General features: G+C 41.0%; 1 protein-coding gene across 1 annotated transcript in view; it reads left to right on the forward strand.

Moving 5' to 3' along the window:
- ADAMTS20 (ADAM metallopeptidase with thrombospondin type 1 motif 20) overlaps window positions 1-18125 on the forward strand; it is a 1292194-nt gene that overhangs the window by 490674 nt on the left and 783395 nt on the right. The window contains exon 12 of the mRNA XM_069228834.1: window positions 8806-8947. Coding sequence (XP_069084935.1) covers window positions 8806-8947 — 142 coding nt within the window. The remainder of the gene's footprint in view (window positions 1-8805; window positions 8948-18125) is intronic.

Below are 18125 nucleotides of genomic sequence, written 5' to 3' on the forward strand. Positions count from 1 at the left end.
GCCTGCCATTGCAGGCTTTGGGTGCAACTTTAAATTGCCATTTCGCCCTGTATTCACTGTGTTATCCTTTCTCAAGTGTTGGACCTGGCCTTTTTACAGGGTCATCCCCAAACTTTTTGCCTCCTTCCTCCTATTTGTTCTGACCTGTTGCTGTTGGCTTTTGAACTCTGGGCACTTTACCACTGCTAACCAGTGCTAAAGTGCATATGCTCTCTGTGTAAATTGTACTGTTGATTGGTTTATCCATGATTGGCTAGTAGGGTTTTACTTGTAAGACCCTATTAGAGCGCACTATATGTGCCTAGGGCCTGTAGATTAAATGCTACTAGTGGGCCTGCAGCACTGGTTGTGCCACCCACTTAAGTAGCCCCTTTACCTTGTCTCAGGCTTGCCATTGCAAGGCCTGTGTGTGCAGTTTCACTGCCACTTCGACTTGCCATTTAAAAGTACTTGCCAAGCCTGAAACTCCCCTTTTTCTACATATAAGTCACCCCTAATGTGTGCCCTAGGTAACCCCTAGAGCAGGGTGCTCTGTGGTTAAAAGGCAGGACATGTATCTGTGTAGTTTATATGTCCTGGTAGTGTAAAACTCCTAAATTAGTTTTTACACTATTGTGAGGCCTGCTCCCTTCATAGGCTAACATTGGGGCTGCCCTCATGCATTGTTGAAGTGGTAGCTGCTGATCTGAAAGGAGTAGGAAGGTCATATTTAGTATGGCCAGAATAGTAATACAAAATCCTACTGACTGGTGAAGTTGGATTTAATATTACTATTTTAGAAATGCCACTGTTAGAAAGTGAGCATTTCTCTGCACTTAAATCTTTCTGTGCCTTACAATCCATGTCTGGCTAGGTTTAGTTGACAGCTCCTCGTGCATTCACTCAGACACACCCCAGACACAGGGTACTCAGCCTCACTTGCATACATCTGCATTTTGAATGGGTCTTCCTGGGCTGGGAGGGTGGAGGGCCTGCCCTCACACAAAGGACTGCCACACCCCCTACTGGGACCCTGGCAGACAGGATTGAACAGAAAAGGGACCTGGTGCACTTCTAGGCCCCTCTTTGAAGTCCCCCCACTTCAAAGGCACATTTTAGTATAAAACAGGGCCTCTGCCCTACCACCTCAGACACTTGCTGGAGAAGAAACCTGAACCAGATCCTGCATCCTGCCAAGAAGAACTGCCTGGCTGCTCAAAGGACTCACCTGACTACTTTCTACAAAGGACTGCTGCCTTGCTGTTGGCCTGCTGCCTTGCTGAACTCTTGCCTTGCTGCAGAAGTGCTCTCCAAGGGCTTGGATAGAGCTTGCCTCCTGTTCCCTGAAGTCTCAGGACCAAAAAGACTTCTCTTTTTCAACTGGACTCCTTGTGCGCTGAAATTTTGACGCACAGCTTTTTCTGCAGTGAAAAATTCACTGCACGCCGATCTGGAAAGACGTCGTTTGACGCGACGCCTGCGGTGTGACCGGAACTTCGACGCACGGCCTGCCTGGACAACGCCGCCCGACTTTCAGAGAGGAGATCGATGCGACGCCTTTCGTGAGGGAGAAAATTCCATGCACAGCCCACCGGAATGACGCGCAGCCGGATAACAAGCCCAGGATTCCACGCAAAGACCCTGGGACATCTGGTAATCCGGTGAACCACATAGGAGACCTGCCCGCGTGCCGGAAAATGACACATGTCTTCCCCGCATGAAAAATAATGACGCAAGTCCGTGTGTGAAGGGGCGAAACCGACACACACACCATTTTTCCCAGAAAACGACGCACATGAGTATGAAGGTCTCTTTCCACTCCCTAGAGACAGCCCATCCATCTAGCCTCAGTTTCTCTTAAGGGCAGTTTCCTGAACCCAGTTTCGGAGTTTTGAAGTTGTATCTAAATACCATGAGAAGTGACTTCACAAGTATCTGGACATCTTTATTTAGTATGTTGTGCCAGATAAGTGTTCTTGCACTCTTGTTTTCTGAGTGTTTGATAAATCTATCCACCTACATCAAGTCAAGGTGCAACTGCAAATGATGACATATACAGCAAAGGAGCTAGTAAATTTGATGACGTGGATAATGTAACAGGTATTGTCAGAATTATATTTGAATTTCAAAGGTTTGTAAAAACCATGCTTGCACGTGTTACAATCTGAGCACGTAAAAAGCCTTTTGAAGCAGCTGGTATCCTATTCTTTTCTTACACTCCAGGGATCAAGTCATTCTTAGTAATCTTATTCCTGATTAGGCTACCTTAGTGGTAACTGATCAATGGCTTAGATATAACCAGTTCAGTTAATCCAGGTACCTCCTGAATTAAGGGCCAGTGTTATCAGAATACTTTTTAGATGTCAAGTGAGGAATTAAATTTGCTAAGGATTGTATTTTATTTGACATAAAATTCATCTTCCCTGTTTGTCAACAGTCATGGAAAGGCAACAATGTATGGGTTCAGTTTTAAATACAATAACATATGATGGTAATGCTGACTCTATAATAAGCTCATTATTGGATATAATGGGACCAAGATTTTACACCAGAGGTCAACGCATGTCCCATCTCATAGCCCCCACGACGAGGCTCTCATAAGAGGAGGCAAACCTGTAGATAATGGCCGTACCACTCCCCAGCGAACATTGATCACATCCACACTGAAGGTTTGTTGGATAATATTATATTTACACTTCCAAAAGAAAAAATTTGATGCGTAGCTATTAAACCATGCTCCTTTATGATACAAGTATATAGTCCTTCAACATCCATTGTTACAAACAACATGCTATCATTGTCCCAATTCACATTGTCAAATTTATTCATAATATCTTTTGTGTCTCATACAAAATAGGAAATTGTACAGAAACGGTTTTAAAAAATGATCTATGAATTCAGACAGTTTCTCTGTTACTGGCCCTATCCTGAATATGATTGGTCTTCCGGATGGGAATTTTCTGGGCTTGTGTACCTGTGTTAGAATATAGATAAAGGTAAATTTAGGGTTGATTTTAAGATAGATTTCTTCCAGGCGTTTAGCTTTCATTCAGTTGCAATCTTTATCATATTCATGAGTGTAGGAAAGCTGGGTATTATGCAGTGAGGCTGATTAGTCTTCACCATGGACATCATTCAGGGGTCGCCAGGGGTCACAGCTGCGACCCCCAGCTTGCCCCTTGCAACCCCTGGCACTGCCTTAGCGAACCCTGGCCACGGAGGTGGCAATATCAGTGCCAGGAACACTGGGGCAGCTCATCCTTATGGACGTTGCTTGGGGCTCCACTTCCATGTTGTCCGTCAGTTCTTTTTATTACCTCAATAGTAAATAATAGTATATTATTCACTATTAGTGTAATTAAAAATGGAGTACAGTTAGCTTGTTTCTGACCATCCTTGGTATCTGAGGTAAGTAAAAAACACATTTAAATGTATGTTGTGTGCATGCTTGCGGGTGGAAGTGTGCTTATGTAAAATAAAGTGGGTGTATGAGTGAATGTGTGTATGTGTAAATATGAGTGAGATTGAAAGTAAAAAGGAAATGATGTGTGATGTCAGTTCCGCTACCCCTGGCATTTTGGTGAATTGACATCCATTGGCTTCACTATGAAATATCTTCATGTTACCTTGAATGGGTCCTTTGGGTTAACACTAATAAATCCCTTGCTCAGTTGCACTGAGCAGTCAGGCTGTACTAGAGGAACATGTGTTAATCATTTCAGAGTACCAGCATGGAAACAAGTAATTAACATGACTCAAAAGAAATCTGACACCAATTTATAAAAAGGAAACAGAATTTTATATAATTTTGGACACCAAAACAGAGACAGTCACATGAGTATAACCAGAGTTATGGATTTTAAAAGGAAAAATTAATCAGGGCATTTCACTCTTGCAAAATGATAATGTTGCAGTCACTGAGAAATTACACTTGGGACACTCAGTCACTTGCAGGACAAGTTCAGTGGAAGCCACTGGGTGGTAAGGTGAGGAAGGTCCCAGCACCAAGATCCAACACTTACTTTAATATTACCGGACTTGTACGGCCCAGGTGAAGTGTTTTCTTGGCTGTCCCTGGTACTGAACGTGAGTAGCTGTGGGTGGTAGTTTTAAAGTTCAGATGTTGCTGATGAGGAAAGGGATGCAAAACCTCAACAACAGGGGCATTGGGTTAGAGATGCTGCAGGACTCTCTTGAGGCACATCGTTGAACACATTTAGTGGCAGTCTTGGTAGTGGCAACTCATCCATTGGTTACTTCGATGTCCTGGAGCCTGGGGGAAAACAGTAGCTACCTGGAACTTGCTAGAGGTGAGAACTATGGGTGCGATTTAGATATTGGCAGATGAGTTACCTCATCACAACAGTGACAGGTATCTCTTCTAAAAAAAATAGAAAATAATGAGATTTAGATTTCAGTGGATGGGATAGCCGTCACCATTGTGATGGAGTAACCTGTCTGCCAATATCTAAATCAGGACCTTTCTTTCCCTCAATTTGCCTATTTGCCTGAGGTGGACACTTCCTTTGGAGGGTGGCGCCTTTTCTGCTCAGAAGCCCCTGTTTCCACTTCAGATAACCCTCTTTTTGAAAGATTTATAATTTGTAATGTGTTTTTGTCTTAACATACTTGTCTCTGTTTTCATATTCATGTTACCCAAATCCATCATTCTCATTGTTTTGTAGTGTAGCCATTTTTATGTAGGTTTTGCAGGTTTGCTTCAGGCGTTAGGCCTTTGTGTGCTTTGCCCTGGAAGCATTTTATTCCTTTGCTCGCAGCATAGGGCCTCTGTGCACTTTGCTCTAAATGCATTTTATTCTGCTTCGTACTGTTATATTTTAATAGCCAGTTCTACGGTCTTGTTTTATTTTTTATATCACACTGTTTAGCCTACTTCAGCACTGGAGTTCTCAATAACACATTCTCGCTCACTCTGTGCTTCAGTCAAGGATACAGTCTGGTACATTGCCGATAGACGTGGTAGGAGTTTAGTCTTTGGTTTATAGACGATACACATTATTGCGTAGGACGTTTTGTTACCACATCGACATGTTATAAAAACACTTCCTTGTCCTAATTCACGTGAGAGGGAGATTCCGACCAGGGAACCACAACTAGACACTGACTGCCCTGTTGCAGATGCTAATCCAGATCACAGGCCTTTGCTCAGGTATGAGGGTTGATGTCTTCCCAGGGAATCTGAAAGGCAAGCTTAGAGCTTAACATGCTGTGCTCGAAATAGAACTTAATTAGAGGGAACGTAATCTGTTAACACTATGATAGCGTTATTCTTATGTTTCACTCTGTTCGTTACCATTTCAATCCTACTGTGTTGTATGGTTCTGGTTATTGCGGCTCATGCCTTATTATCTAGAATGCAGTCGTTTTATTAAATCAATCTATAAAACTTAAACTGCTTTTGTCATTTGTATATGAGATCATACTGTAAATGAGAGAGCTGGTTGGGATCTGAGTGACCACGACTTCCCTGAGAAGTTCTAAGATGTCATGCGCTCAGTTGCCCAATCATCCCTTCCCCTTGGGAGAGATGAGGCACTGCTAGTTAGCCGGAGCAAAACCGGATTGAAGGTGACAGGGGTCCTTCTTAGTGGGTCAGACTTAATACCCCACACCAGGAACGACTCTGCTACCTAGAAATCCAGTAGTCTCATTTAGGATAATGAGATCCAACGCGACAGTTTGTTCAGTTGATTGTGGTTGTGAACGCCTGTTCTTTCTGGTCTTTCTCTTTTTTCCTCTGTCCTCTCCTAGTTTTGTATCACATTTCTGAATACCATTCAAATTCTGCACACCTCCTTCAGAAAAGGAGAGGAGCAAGGAATTGATTTTGATGTCTCCATATTACTAGGACCTGCTTCCTCCATTGAGGATAGTTCTGAGTTACTGTAAGATGTAGTCCTTTCTTCAACTTCAACTCAATTTGTGAGTCTTTCTCTATTTAGTAGGACCATATCAAACCTTTCTTGTAAAAACAAATACCCTGTTGTGATACTCTTTCATCTGTTCAGATTTTGTTAATTTTATGTTATTTTTTTAAACTAACTAGTTTTCCATTATCAGCATATTTAAAATGTCATAATCCTTCACAATAGTCTCCTTCAAATTCATATCTTTGATTTTCGTCTCCAAGGGATGAATCGGATCTTTCAGTTTAGCCAATTGTTTGTTTTTGTTCTGAATTTACATCATTTTGAGTGATGCGTTATTAAGGTTGCCTTCCCTGTACTTCAAGAGATTCTCATTGAAATCATATAATTTAGGAGGAAAAAGAATTTGAAGGCTTCTACAGATGCTTTTGTTCTCTGTATAACTTTTCAAAGCAACTCCATCCCATCCATTGAATATTGATTCATTTCCCAAGCTTATTAATTCATGTTAAAGCTAATTCTAATAAGGACCCTTTCTTTAATTGTGTCTGGACTTTCTAAGCTAGATTTAAATTAGTTCTCTGCTAATTCTTCTCTATTGCCATTAATTCCAGACATGTTGTAACTTGTCACCTAAAGCTGTGCTAATACAACAAATTCAAAAATATATATACAGCTCAGCAGCTATGGTAAAGTTACATTGCACCAGATAATCGTATGGCAAAATCTAATATGGTCCTTAACTCTCTGTGGGTTCACCTGCCTAACAACCCAACATTTAAATTTAAACTAAAAGAATATTAGAGAGAAGCACTCTACAAATATCGATGTCTCGGGTATCACAAATGTATTTTTGTAGCATAGAAAAACTTCTTTATTGCAGTATCCTTGTCTTTTTAAAAAGATGCCAGCTTAGCCAGCGTCTTTCGTTTTGTTAAGGAACTTCATCAGGGCTAAAAGAATCCATATACATATTATTACAAACACAATAAAAATATTGCTATGCAAATGTATATAAACAGAAATTTATCATATTTCATGTAAGCGGAGAAGGCAAATAAAGTTTTATATTTGTAATGGCAAGATCCATTAATTTAGATTGTGCAGCTCTTTATAGGAAAATGGAAAAACAAGTTCTACATATCATTTTTTCACATTCTGTACTCAACATTTATGCAATTGCAAATTACTGTCCTGTTAGATTGCCTCATTTCATTCATACTCTAGTACTTGGTGCAAATCCTACCAAGATGGAAGAATGACGTACCCTCATCCCCAATTCTGTTTACCGTGGCCATTGAACCATTGGGTTAAGATGACCCGAGAGATACATGTCTTTGGAGTGCAAAGCAGGCCGGAAGACAGACTGTCCTTTAAATCAATTATATCTTTCAAATCCTCAGCAAACTATACCCGGACTGGTTGATTATGGAGACTACTGGAGATACAGAATTAACTGGTCCACATGATTATGCTGTTCAATAACAATTGGGATAAGGACTGGATGTTAACAAGCGACATTAAGATTACGACAGATGATTCCAAAATGTAGGTTTTTAAATAATTTGGGATTAGGAGGTGTTTTAAACAACAAAATATTGCTCCCAAATGGGAAGGCCAGACATATTCAAGATGACCACCCTTCCACAGAAAACCCCATACACAATGCAGGAACGTCTCTTTAATAAATTGGAGTGAATTCCGCCATTCCTATTAGGAGCTGTGAATTCCCATCCACCCCTCAATCTGTCTGTATTTACCTGTGCCAATCTTTTTAGAGTGGGGATTTAAGGCTTCAGAATGTTGAGCAATACTTCAAAGCCTCTCAGCTAAGATGCAGAGCACATGAGAGCGCTTCCTGGCAGAAAACCTGACCAATAGGCCAGATACACTTGCTAGGGTAAAAATAATAATGCAACAATGTTTGCTATATGTATAGAGGGAAAAGAGATTCCACACAGTTGGCAGCAACATGCTTGGTGATTTGGGCATCAAGTTCTGGCATCGCTAGAATGGAAAGGTAATTATGTATCTTTGCCTTTTGTAGATTTTAGTCAGTGATGATCAATTCATCCTACTTATCTTCTGACAGGGGTGGGTCATCACTTTAATAGAAAGTTAAAATAAACATTTACCTTATCATACTGCTTTGAGCTCCTCCAATATGAAGAGATTGTATAGTAATTCTAAGTAAGTCAAAACATAGGTGGTCATTCTGACCCTGGCGGTCTTTGACCGCCAGGGCGGAGGACCGCGGGAGCACCGCCGACAGGCCGGCGGTGCTCCAATGGGGATTCCGACCGCGGCGGTAAAGCCGCGGTCGGACCGGCACCACTGGCGGGGTCCCGCCAGTGTACCGCGGCCCCATTGAATCCTCCGCGGCGGCGCAGCTTGCTGCACCGCCGCGGGGATTCCGACCCCCCCTACCGCCATCCAGATCCCGGCGGTCGGACCGCCGAGATCCGGATGGCGGTAGGGGGGGTCGCGGGGCCCCTGGGGGCCCCTGCAGTGCCCATGCCACTGGCATGGGCATTGCAGGGGCCCCCGTAAGAGGGCCCCTACATGTATTTCACTGTCTGCTGCGCAGACAGTGAAATACGCGACGGGTGCAACTGCACCCGTCGCACAGCTTCCACTCCGCCGGCTCGATTCCGAGCTGGCTTCATCGTGGAAGCCTCTTTCCCGCTGGGCTGGCTGGCGGTCTGAAGGCGACCGCCCGCCAGCCCAGCGGGAAAGTCAGAATTACCGCCGCGGTCTTTCGACCGCGGAACGGTAACCTGACGGCGGGACTTTGGCGGGCGGCCTCCGCCGCCCGCCAAGGTCAGAATGAGGGCCATAATGAGCAAAACAGCTATTTTCTTAATAATTTAGAAAAATAAGGAAACTGTACACAACAAGGTAACCAGAGTTCTATGAAATTTTAATGTGTTTCTCTTAGCACCGGTTATGGGGAATGCCTTCTGGACAAACCCACTGGAAGAACATATGAACTTTCTTTTCAGCTGCCTGGTACGATATATGATGTCAACAAACAGTGTGAACTTATGTTTGGTCCTGGATCACAAGTATGTCCCTATTTGGTAAGTGAGCTCTTTTCCTAACTTATTGTTTCAGTCATGAGAATCAAAACTTTAAATCTGTGCAATGTGAATCTGTCTCAGCTAAATCTAGTTCTACCCAGTTTCATGTTCCCATTCCTCGTTGTTTTTCTAATCTGGTCTCAGCCAGTCTCCACTTATAATGTTCTATATATTGAGCCTCAAGTTTGCAATGATCCAGCTACATTACACATTTTGTAAATAAGTTCATTGATGCTTTTTGGATCTTTCTCAAAAACGTAAAACAAGCAAGCATTGGCAAATCTGATAATTTCTTTCACATTTTGCACCAGTGGCTATCCATTTGGCTTTGCCAATGTTCATGGCCACTGAGCATGTGCATGCATGGTGGCCATTTTGCAATGGATTTTCATATATATTTTTTTTAATGTTAGAAGATGACCACCTTGTATACTCAAGTATGCATGAGAGCCCTCTTGCAATGGATTGTTTAAAAACATAAAAAAAAGGATTTGAATTTGACGGCTGTGCATGTATGAGCATTCCCAGAGGCCAACTTCTAATGTTTTTTCAAAAAATATAAGAAAAGATATTACTAGATGGCTGTCATGCTTATGTTCACATGCACAGTGGCCATTTTGGATTGGTTTGGCCTTTCCAATTCTTGTGATTCTATAAAAAAAAACATTGACAAAACCAACAGCACAAGTGGTTCTGGCATCAGGCAGAGGGGTGGGGATTGGATGCAATGGGTTGCAGCAGGTCCACAACCTGAACTTGGCCCAGAGCACAAAGACAGTGAAGAGGCAAACCAATGGAAAGGTTACATGGGACTGCTTAAAAGCCTAAGTAACCTTCAATAAATGTAATGTCTTTAAGTACATCTCATCCAACCAATGACAACTCCTAGAAAGATGCCAGTAGCCATTTGCTGAAGGGGGTGACCAAAGTTTAACTTTCTGTACTGTATGAATGTATGTGTTTGTGTATAGTAATGCGGTGGTAACATGCTATAGCCCTCTGTTGGCACTACCTAACTGGATAAGTACTGCTATTTTACAATCAGCAACAGTTATTTTACCAGAACACCATTGAACACAATTAATATTTCTGACAGCTTTCGTAAAATATTGCATTTATCTACGACTTAACTAGCACTGGAGTTTTTGTGAGTCACTTTTCCATGCGGGCAAGCGTGCTCTTCTAGCATGCCCAGCCAAGCACAATCTGATTAGAAAAATAGTGAGTGATGTTTGCTAGATGGAAATAGTAGAGCATTTTTGCAATGTACTGACAACAGTAGAGGGTTTGAACTTAAGATGCTTCATCACCCTCATAACGTCAACCCCCCAGTACTTATAGCCAATATACACTGAAATTAACACATAGTTCTTTCATTAGAAACATATAAAATAGCCTTTTAATACCGTATTTAAAATGAGACATTAACTAAATAATGAAGACTTTAAAGTAGTTTTGTAACTTTTCAATGGGCAGCCTGTTAGTGTTTTGAAACTTTTTTACTTGACCTCAGCAGGGATCATCTTTCCTGAAGATGTTTTCTTTCTTTTCAACTGATTATTTCTGTTTTATATCGTTCCAAACACAGCAATTACAAAGCACATTTACGTCTATGAAAGTGGCAGGAAGTTTATAATGCCGCCTTGTGCCCCAGGTGTTTGCATGCATCTTTAACAAAGACTCCTACACCTATTTTAAGTAACGTGATGTTTTTCTCTGTGCATTATTGCAGTTTGTGGTGAAGATTTAATCGAAAAGACGATCCTACCTTGGAGCGATTTGAACCTTTGTGCCGCATGCTATCTTAGTAGCTTTCACTCTTCTGTTAATTTTACAAAATAAATGTTGCGTGAGCTAAGCAGAGAGGGGTCTACAGAGGTAACTGCTCAGATTTCATTTCTAAGTGATGGAGCGTTATCGCCCAACAGGAATTCAACGAGAAATTCAACTGTTCCAAGAGGTCCAAGAGAAGATATTCCCCCCAAAATGTATTTATAAAGCTAAAGGGTTTGAATTCAATTCTAGAGAGGTACTTTGACAATATTACAATACGTCATGGTATGTCCCCAGAAGCTGTTCACACATGTTGAGCTATTTGCACACGTTCACTAGTAACTGTAAGCAACCAAAGATACGAGTATATTTGAAACGATTCTTGAGGAACTATGAGACTGATGGAAAGCTTTCTTTTCCCAACAATGGACTCATCCACCTTACCATCAGCCTTATCTTTACGGAAGAGTTTGCTGCTCTAATCAGCCGTGGCTGCATTCATAAAACCCACAGACTGAAATCATGTCTGCAGGTGCATGACTAGACCTATAATGTATTTTGTTGCATTCGCTATGTTTCCCACTAGGGAATAGGGGCATGTAGGCGTGCATTATTTTTTATTTTGCAGCACATATGAGGTGGTAAGAAATGGGCAGACATCACATCTCATTCAGCGTATGTTTACTGTGCATGTACTGCCCTCTTTCACTCACCTTGCATAACCTTGGGTGTAGGTGAAATGTACCTACATCTTTGAGGAGGTCCGTCTTATAAAGTTTAAACCATACTGACTATTAAATCAATAAGCTTTATTTCGGCAAAAAGAATAGCCGTAAAAGCACCACACATAGAACAAAAAAACACAGATTAAAAGATATTAAAATAGAATAAATCAAGATTGCTACCCCCGCCCCGCTGGCAGAACAGGACGTGATTCTGCAGTATCAAAAATACATTTCATAATAAATAAATAAATAAGCATATAATTATACAGTGCTCCATGCAAATTCAACCCGCAGATTGCATAATAAGGTGCAGGACCCGTGCCAACAAAATCCATAGTGCAAACTTACCCCCGCTACACCCCCTCTGTCACTCAGCTCACTCCCGTTGTTTGATCTCTTTTGCATTTATGTGCCAGACAGTCCCCCAAAATTTTGCGGCTGCACAAGCAAACAAGGAGAGCAACCGTGCTGCTGCGATTGCCTCGAGCCCTGGAAACTGGTCTGATCCACTTTCTGCATAGTCCTACGTATGCCAGACATGCGAAAAGGACATGGCCAACTGATTCCTTTGTTAGCTTGCATCACGGGCATAGTGGTGATGCTGGAGAACTTGTCACCCAGCTACTTGTGAGAGACATCAAGGGGAGGGAGTCACATATAAACTGTACATATATCTTCCTATCCCTTGGCACTAGAATCAAATTGAAATAAGGTTCTAAGACACCAGTGGCTTTGAAGTCCAAGAATGCGCTAGTTAATATGCTCCATCCATCCCACTTTTAGGTCCTCCTGCAGGACCAAGCCCCAATTTTGCCTTTTCAATTTTGCTTTGTCAGGGATTGTTTCTTGTTCCTTTTTGGCCCACGAGATGTGAAATCCTAGAGCAAGTAGCAACTTCTTCCTAGAGAGAGTCAGTTCATGAACTATAAAATATGCTTTGTATTATGAGTAACATGGGAGCGATATTTAGAAATGTCATTATTCAGTCAGCTGTGGTATACTCTCAAAGCAGTAAACCAGGGAGAATGGGGCAATACATAGGAATTGGTATTACACTGCCAGACGTGGAATATCCTCAGAGGAGTTCACTCGGGAGCAGCAGAAAGCTACCCACAGGAATAGTTATAATGCACACAGTCACAGTATATGGTCTGCGGTGTGGATCCATGCACAGCAGAGGAGAACTCAACGGGAAAGTGCATTATACAATCAGCTCTAGTATATGCTCTGAGAAGTCCACCTAGATGTGGAAAACGAGGACACTTTAGCTTTGAGCCCTTTTATATGGTATGCGACTCCAAATCATGATCGGAAAGAAGCAGCATATATAAATGAATATTATACATCAGCGACAGTATATGCTCCAAGGAATCCACCTAGTAGTTTCAGAGGAGCAGCCATTATGCTATCAGCCAAAGTATATATCTATGGATCTCACCCACTCAAGGCAGGGAGCAATTCCTATAAATGGACATTATATAAACAATAGCATATAAACAGGTAACTCCATTCAGCAATTGCTATAGTTTGAGGGTCCATCCAGGAGAAACAGTGAGCAAAGCCACTGAAATGCACAATACAACAATCCATGGTACGTGTTATGTGGAGTCCACCAAGGAGTGACAGGGAGCAACACTAAGAATGGCCATTATGATACTACTGTCACCTACAGCTTCTAACACCTACTTAGCTTAGCAAAGGAGCATCCCATAGGAGGATGCAGCTTTGAAAATCACTGAGTTAAATATCTAACGGTTCCTCAGAGTTTTACAGGAGTACAACCCTCATTGGGTACTCAAAGATGTAAGAGTAAATTACATGTATATATATTACTCACAAGTTTGTTACCTTTGTGAGTATCCCTCATTGTATTCTACACTTACATTAAGGAAGTTTGGGTAAGCCTCCTTCATCCATTGGCATCTTGGCCTTAAGAACTTTCAGAGATTGGCTTGACACATTGTCATTAATGGCTTGGATCACACCCACAAGTGTAACCACCAATTTAACATCATATCATCATCTCATGAAACTCAAAAGAATGTAATACCACACTTTTACACTCTCTTACATACACAGTTATGCTACATCTCTTAGACATCCAGTGTTCATCTAGTTTATTAGTCCGTTTTCAGATGAAATTTAATTTGGTGTTATTAATTTCTTCAACTTCACATTTTAACTGTTGAATGACAGAAATCAGATCTTGCAAAGAAGGTAACTTTCCCAAGTGAAATGCACGTCGTTGGTCTTTTCTTAACAAATATTTCTAAATGAAAAATCAAGCTCCCCGTATATGACACCGGGTGTGGATTATATTCCACGTGATGCATTCCTTTGAAATGGGAACCAATGTGCTAGCTGCATGTGCAAACCTAGATCCCAGTCAGATAAATGCAGGAATACAGATTCCCAATTTAAAAAAAAGTATATCTTTTCTGTCAATACCTTCTTTAATCCCTAGAATATAGAGGTTATTGCACCGTTGCTGATTTTCCAAATCTAAAATTTCCCCTTTTAAGTCTCGATACAAATATCCATGCTCTTCTACTTATACTCTGATTTTAGTGATTGTCTCTTCTGTTCCCGCTGTTCTTTGCTCTAGTTCTATGATATAGTCAAAGATCACACCAATATTATCCACAAAAGCTTGTACTGCCTTTTCGGTTTTTACCTGGTTCAACTTCACTTCATTAGAATGAGATTGCATTTTTTCTTTATGGGTTTTTTATAAGGTGATATATTTCAGTAAGAGAGGTTTCAATGGAATTTGACCCATTGCCACTGTGAATCTCGTAGCGTCGAACTACACTGATCTAAAGAGCCATATGCCCTCAAGCTTTGAAAATCTATGCCAGTTGCAGCAGTAGGCTCTAACATTCCAAAGGTTAAGTCACAGCTCCTCCTACCACGGTTCTTGTCAGAGCTTGCTTTTCCCTTTTGTTTTGCACTGCTTCATTGGGCAGTTTTGAACTTTGAAAAATGGGTTTGCCAAGATTAATAGGATCATAATAAGGATATTTGACATACCCTGGTTCCAGATCTCCATTTTTTCCTGTCTCTGAGTCAACCACAGGGAATAAAGCCTCAAATGTAGAAGCGAGTGATACTCTAGTTAAAATGTATTTAGTTCACTGTTTCTCTTTGCTTTTGATCTGTCTACTTCTCCACTGCTATTATTCTTTGTAGATTCCATCATAGCTGCCATTATGCCCCCGAAATTGGACTAAGCATATACAGAAATTTTTTATTGCATTGAATGATGGATTTTTGCTGTTTAAACTACTGATGACTGGAGCCTAAATCATCATGTTTGTATGTGCAGTTCTTTAAAAAATCTTATCCATGCATCCAGTAGACAAGCTTTGAATATTAATAGTAACATAATTGGAGCGCAGCCCCACATTGGAGGATTTCCCAGTCATCATTTCTTAGTCTGCATAGTGGGCTTTGTCACCTTGCAAGCTGTGCTAATTAAGCAGCACTGATTTTTCAGTTCTCCTTTGCTCACACATTATTGCTAACAGCATGCAGAGAATCCATCTTGCTTATTCCAGGGTTCTATTCGGTTACAGTAATAACTTCACAGTCATGTATGCAAGACTAAAATTCATGTCAATTCTGTTATTTCCTCCTGATTTGGGCTGGATATGCATCAGCATAAGAATCGTCGCTGCTGCTGTTGCAGAACTGGGTTTAACAAACAAGAGAGCCAACTGAGTGACAGAAACCAGCAGCCCATCTACAGCTCACCCACTGGAGTTGGTATTGCTCCGGTCTGGTCCACTCCATGCTCACCACAAGCTGTTTCCAACAATCCAGATCTCTGGACCAAGGCATGTTAGCTCAGACCTGGGGATTACATCTCTAGGCAACTGGCATCTCCGACACCACTCCACTACCTTTGCATTGAGAGGTGCCAGGCCTTAATTCCGCAGTTTGACATCCATGAGACATCTGAGCTGCAACTATCGCACAAAGCATTTCTAGCAATGATACTACTATAGTGAGTGGAGTCCTTGAGAGCAAGAATGTAACTAAATTTCAGCAGCAATTTGTTTTACTGTGTTGCATTCTAGCTTTTTATCATTGTATGAGCCACAAACACAGTAGGAGACACTTAACAAGGTTAGAGTGTTGAGGTGGATTAGCCCTCACAGCCGCTACAAGTGAGCAGCCATCTTTTCCCCCATTGCATCCATTAGTTTGGATGACTTGTCTCCGACTGCTGATTACCTTTAAAGAACTATATATATTTTTTTTTATTTCAGCATTCCATGAGGTTGCATATGTTTTCTGGCTCTCTACCCTGATTACTACTTCTCCATTTAAATCGATGCTTGACCGAGCTCGTCTGTTGATACCGCCACATGCTCGTCCCCTGGCAGTTTAAAAAAAAAATCGTCAGTCATGTTGCTTCCCGCAGTCTGCTCCAGCATTGACCTATGGACCTCCTCCACCCATGAATGGCTCTGTTGCCACTCGAGGCAATTTGTTACCAGGCTGCTCCTTTCTCTTTGCTTTTAAACATTTTATGAACTTTACTTCTCCAATATTGGCATCCATCTTCTAGAAAACATAAAAAACAGAAAGATAAAGACCACAACATCATGAGGATAAAGTGTGCATGTGTGGTAGAATACGGACGTGTAAACGTCATCATTCTGCACCTGTTTTTTTCTGTTTTTCCTGATGTTTTTAAATCGATCAGAATGCATTTTTTTCTTTTTTTCTTTTTCTTTTTGGATAATGCAGAGCACCATGAACAAAAAGCACTGGCAACACCTAAAAAGTGGGTAACAACATTCAAAGTGCGATCTATTGATTTTATCAAGGCTTGATTTTCTTAATGTTTATACTTCGTGGTAATCGTAGAGAGGGATTTGCACGCGATAAATTGAAATGTTTTACCTCACTAATCAGTTGGAATGTAAAAATGACTAAACAATCAGTGATAAAAGAAAAACATATTTAGGTTGTATATATTCTTTCTGTTGCACTGGAACTCGATCCATCAATAGTCTGTTAAGTTTCTTTCATATGCTATTAACATAAAATAAAATAAAATCGCAGTTGAGGAACAAAGCAACAACGCTTTAATGAAAAAGAAACTCCTCAATGGAATACTGAAACGTGGTTTATTTGAAGCCACTGTAGCCTTTAAATGATTTTGGTGGTTGCGCTCTCTAGGCTTAATTAAACAGGGCAAAATACCAAACTGGCACAAATAGCCTATTTTATAATTCCACCTGTGGAGGACAGCTTGATTCTGCGTTATTGGACTAACAAGGTTGAACAAATTAGATCAAAAATTCAATGGAAGCAGCACTGAACATTTGTTAAAAGAATGACAATTACTGGTTGGCTTCACTGGGATAATAAGACCCAATACTAATTTCTTGCTAAATTTTACAAAATGTGTCTTGTTTTGAGTTCGGGGAATGCAATCATGCAGTTATAATTGAAGACAATGATATTACTTAATGAACATCCATCCCGTGAATAAGTCTTCACTTTATTCCTTAATACCACTTCCTCCTTGCAAAATACTATTCCATCCCTATCCTTTAAAACCACTTCACCCCACTGCCTTTCCTAACCAAGTAAGATTGGGTTCAGTCCCAGGACCAGGCAGCCTAGGCTGTCTCACCTAGGGCCAGATGTAGCAAGCAGTTTTGCCCATTCTGTGTCTATGGGAAAATGTGTTCGTACATATGGCCCCTAGTTTCTTAGCCTTTCTCTAAGAGGTAGTGTCCCTCATCTACGAACCATGTTGGTGAACATCTAGTTAAGTTTCAGTTTTAACTGCATATTGTTTGTTTTACCTTCTTTGCTGTATTTTAATCGTGCTGTGGAGAGATTCTGCTCCTGCAGTCCTCTTTTGATCTTATCCAGAAAGGATTTTTTTTTTATTTATTCTTCACTCTTCAGGATCGACCTAAAAGCAGACTGGTGCCCTCTACATGGGGCATTCATTGGTGCTTGTATAGAAAACAGAGGGCCTTGGGACCCTTAAGTTTTTTTGCTCTACTTGTGGGTTCTTTACAACTCCCAGGTCTTTCCTCTACTTCAGGGTCAGCATGGGACTTCCAGCCCACAAAGATTGCTTATCTGTTTCTCCAACGCATCTTATCGTTCATGCTAATCACTCTTTTTGTTTTTGGAGGCTTTGAGGGAGAACAATCCAACATAAAGGCGGCCACAGATTCATTCTGCACCACATATGTTATGAGGTTTATCAGTTGTACTTATTTATTTATTTATATGACAGTTGTGAAAAGCGCAAATCAAAGCCGGGATGACAGTATTTTACACAGGAGTTCTATTCCTAATGATTGATTTAACTATAACAAATATTCTTCTTTTCTTAGACTGGTTATGGCAGACATGACATTCGGGAACAAAAGAAGTCTCTAAAAATATCTATGAACACTAAATGGAAATAAATGTAGTTATCAGATTTCCTATCAAACACCCTTCTTACTATGCTTCTAGTTCCCGCATAACTGCAACACCAGACACGCAAGCTTGAGTTAAATTCTTCAACACTGTCCTGTAGACGTTTCTGGTGACTGGGTTTATACAGAATGTACTTCATCCACTGGCAAAGTGCAAGATAAGTCCTGTCCAGTGCTCAAACATGAAGAAACTGGCTAATCCCATATCGGCTCATTTTCCTT

The sequence above is a fragment of the Pleurodeles waltl genome, chromosome 4_1 (genome assembly GCF_031143425.1).
Source record: "Pleurodeles waltl isolate 20211129_DDA chromosome 4_1, aPleWal1.hap1.20221129, whole genome shotgun sequence".
Classification (NCBI taxonomy): Eukaryota; Metazoa; Chordata; class Amphibia; order Caudata; family Salamandridae; genus Pleurodeles; species Pleurodeles waltl.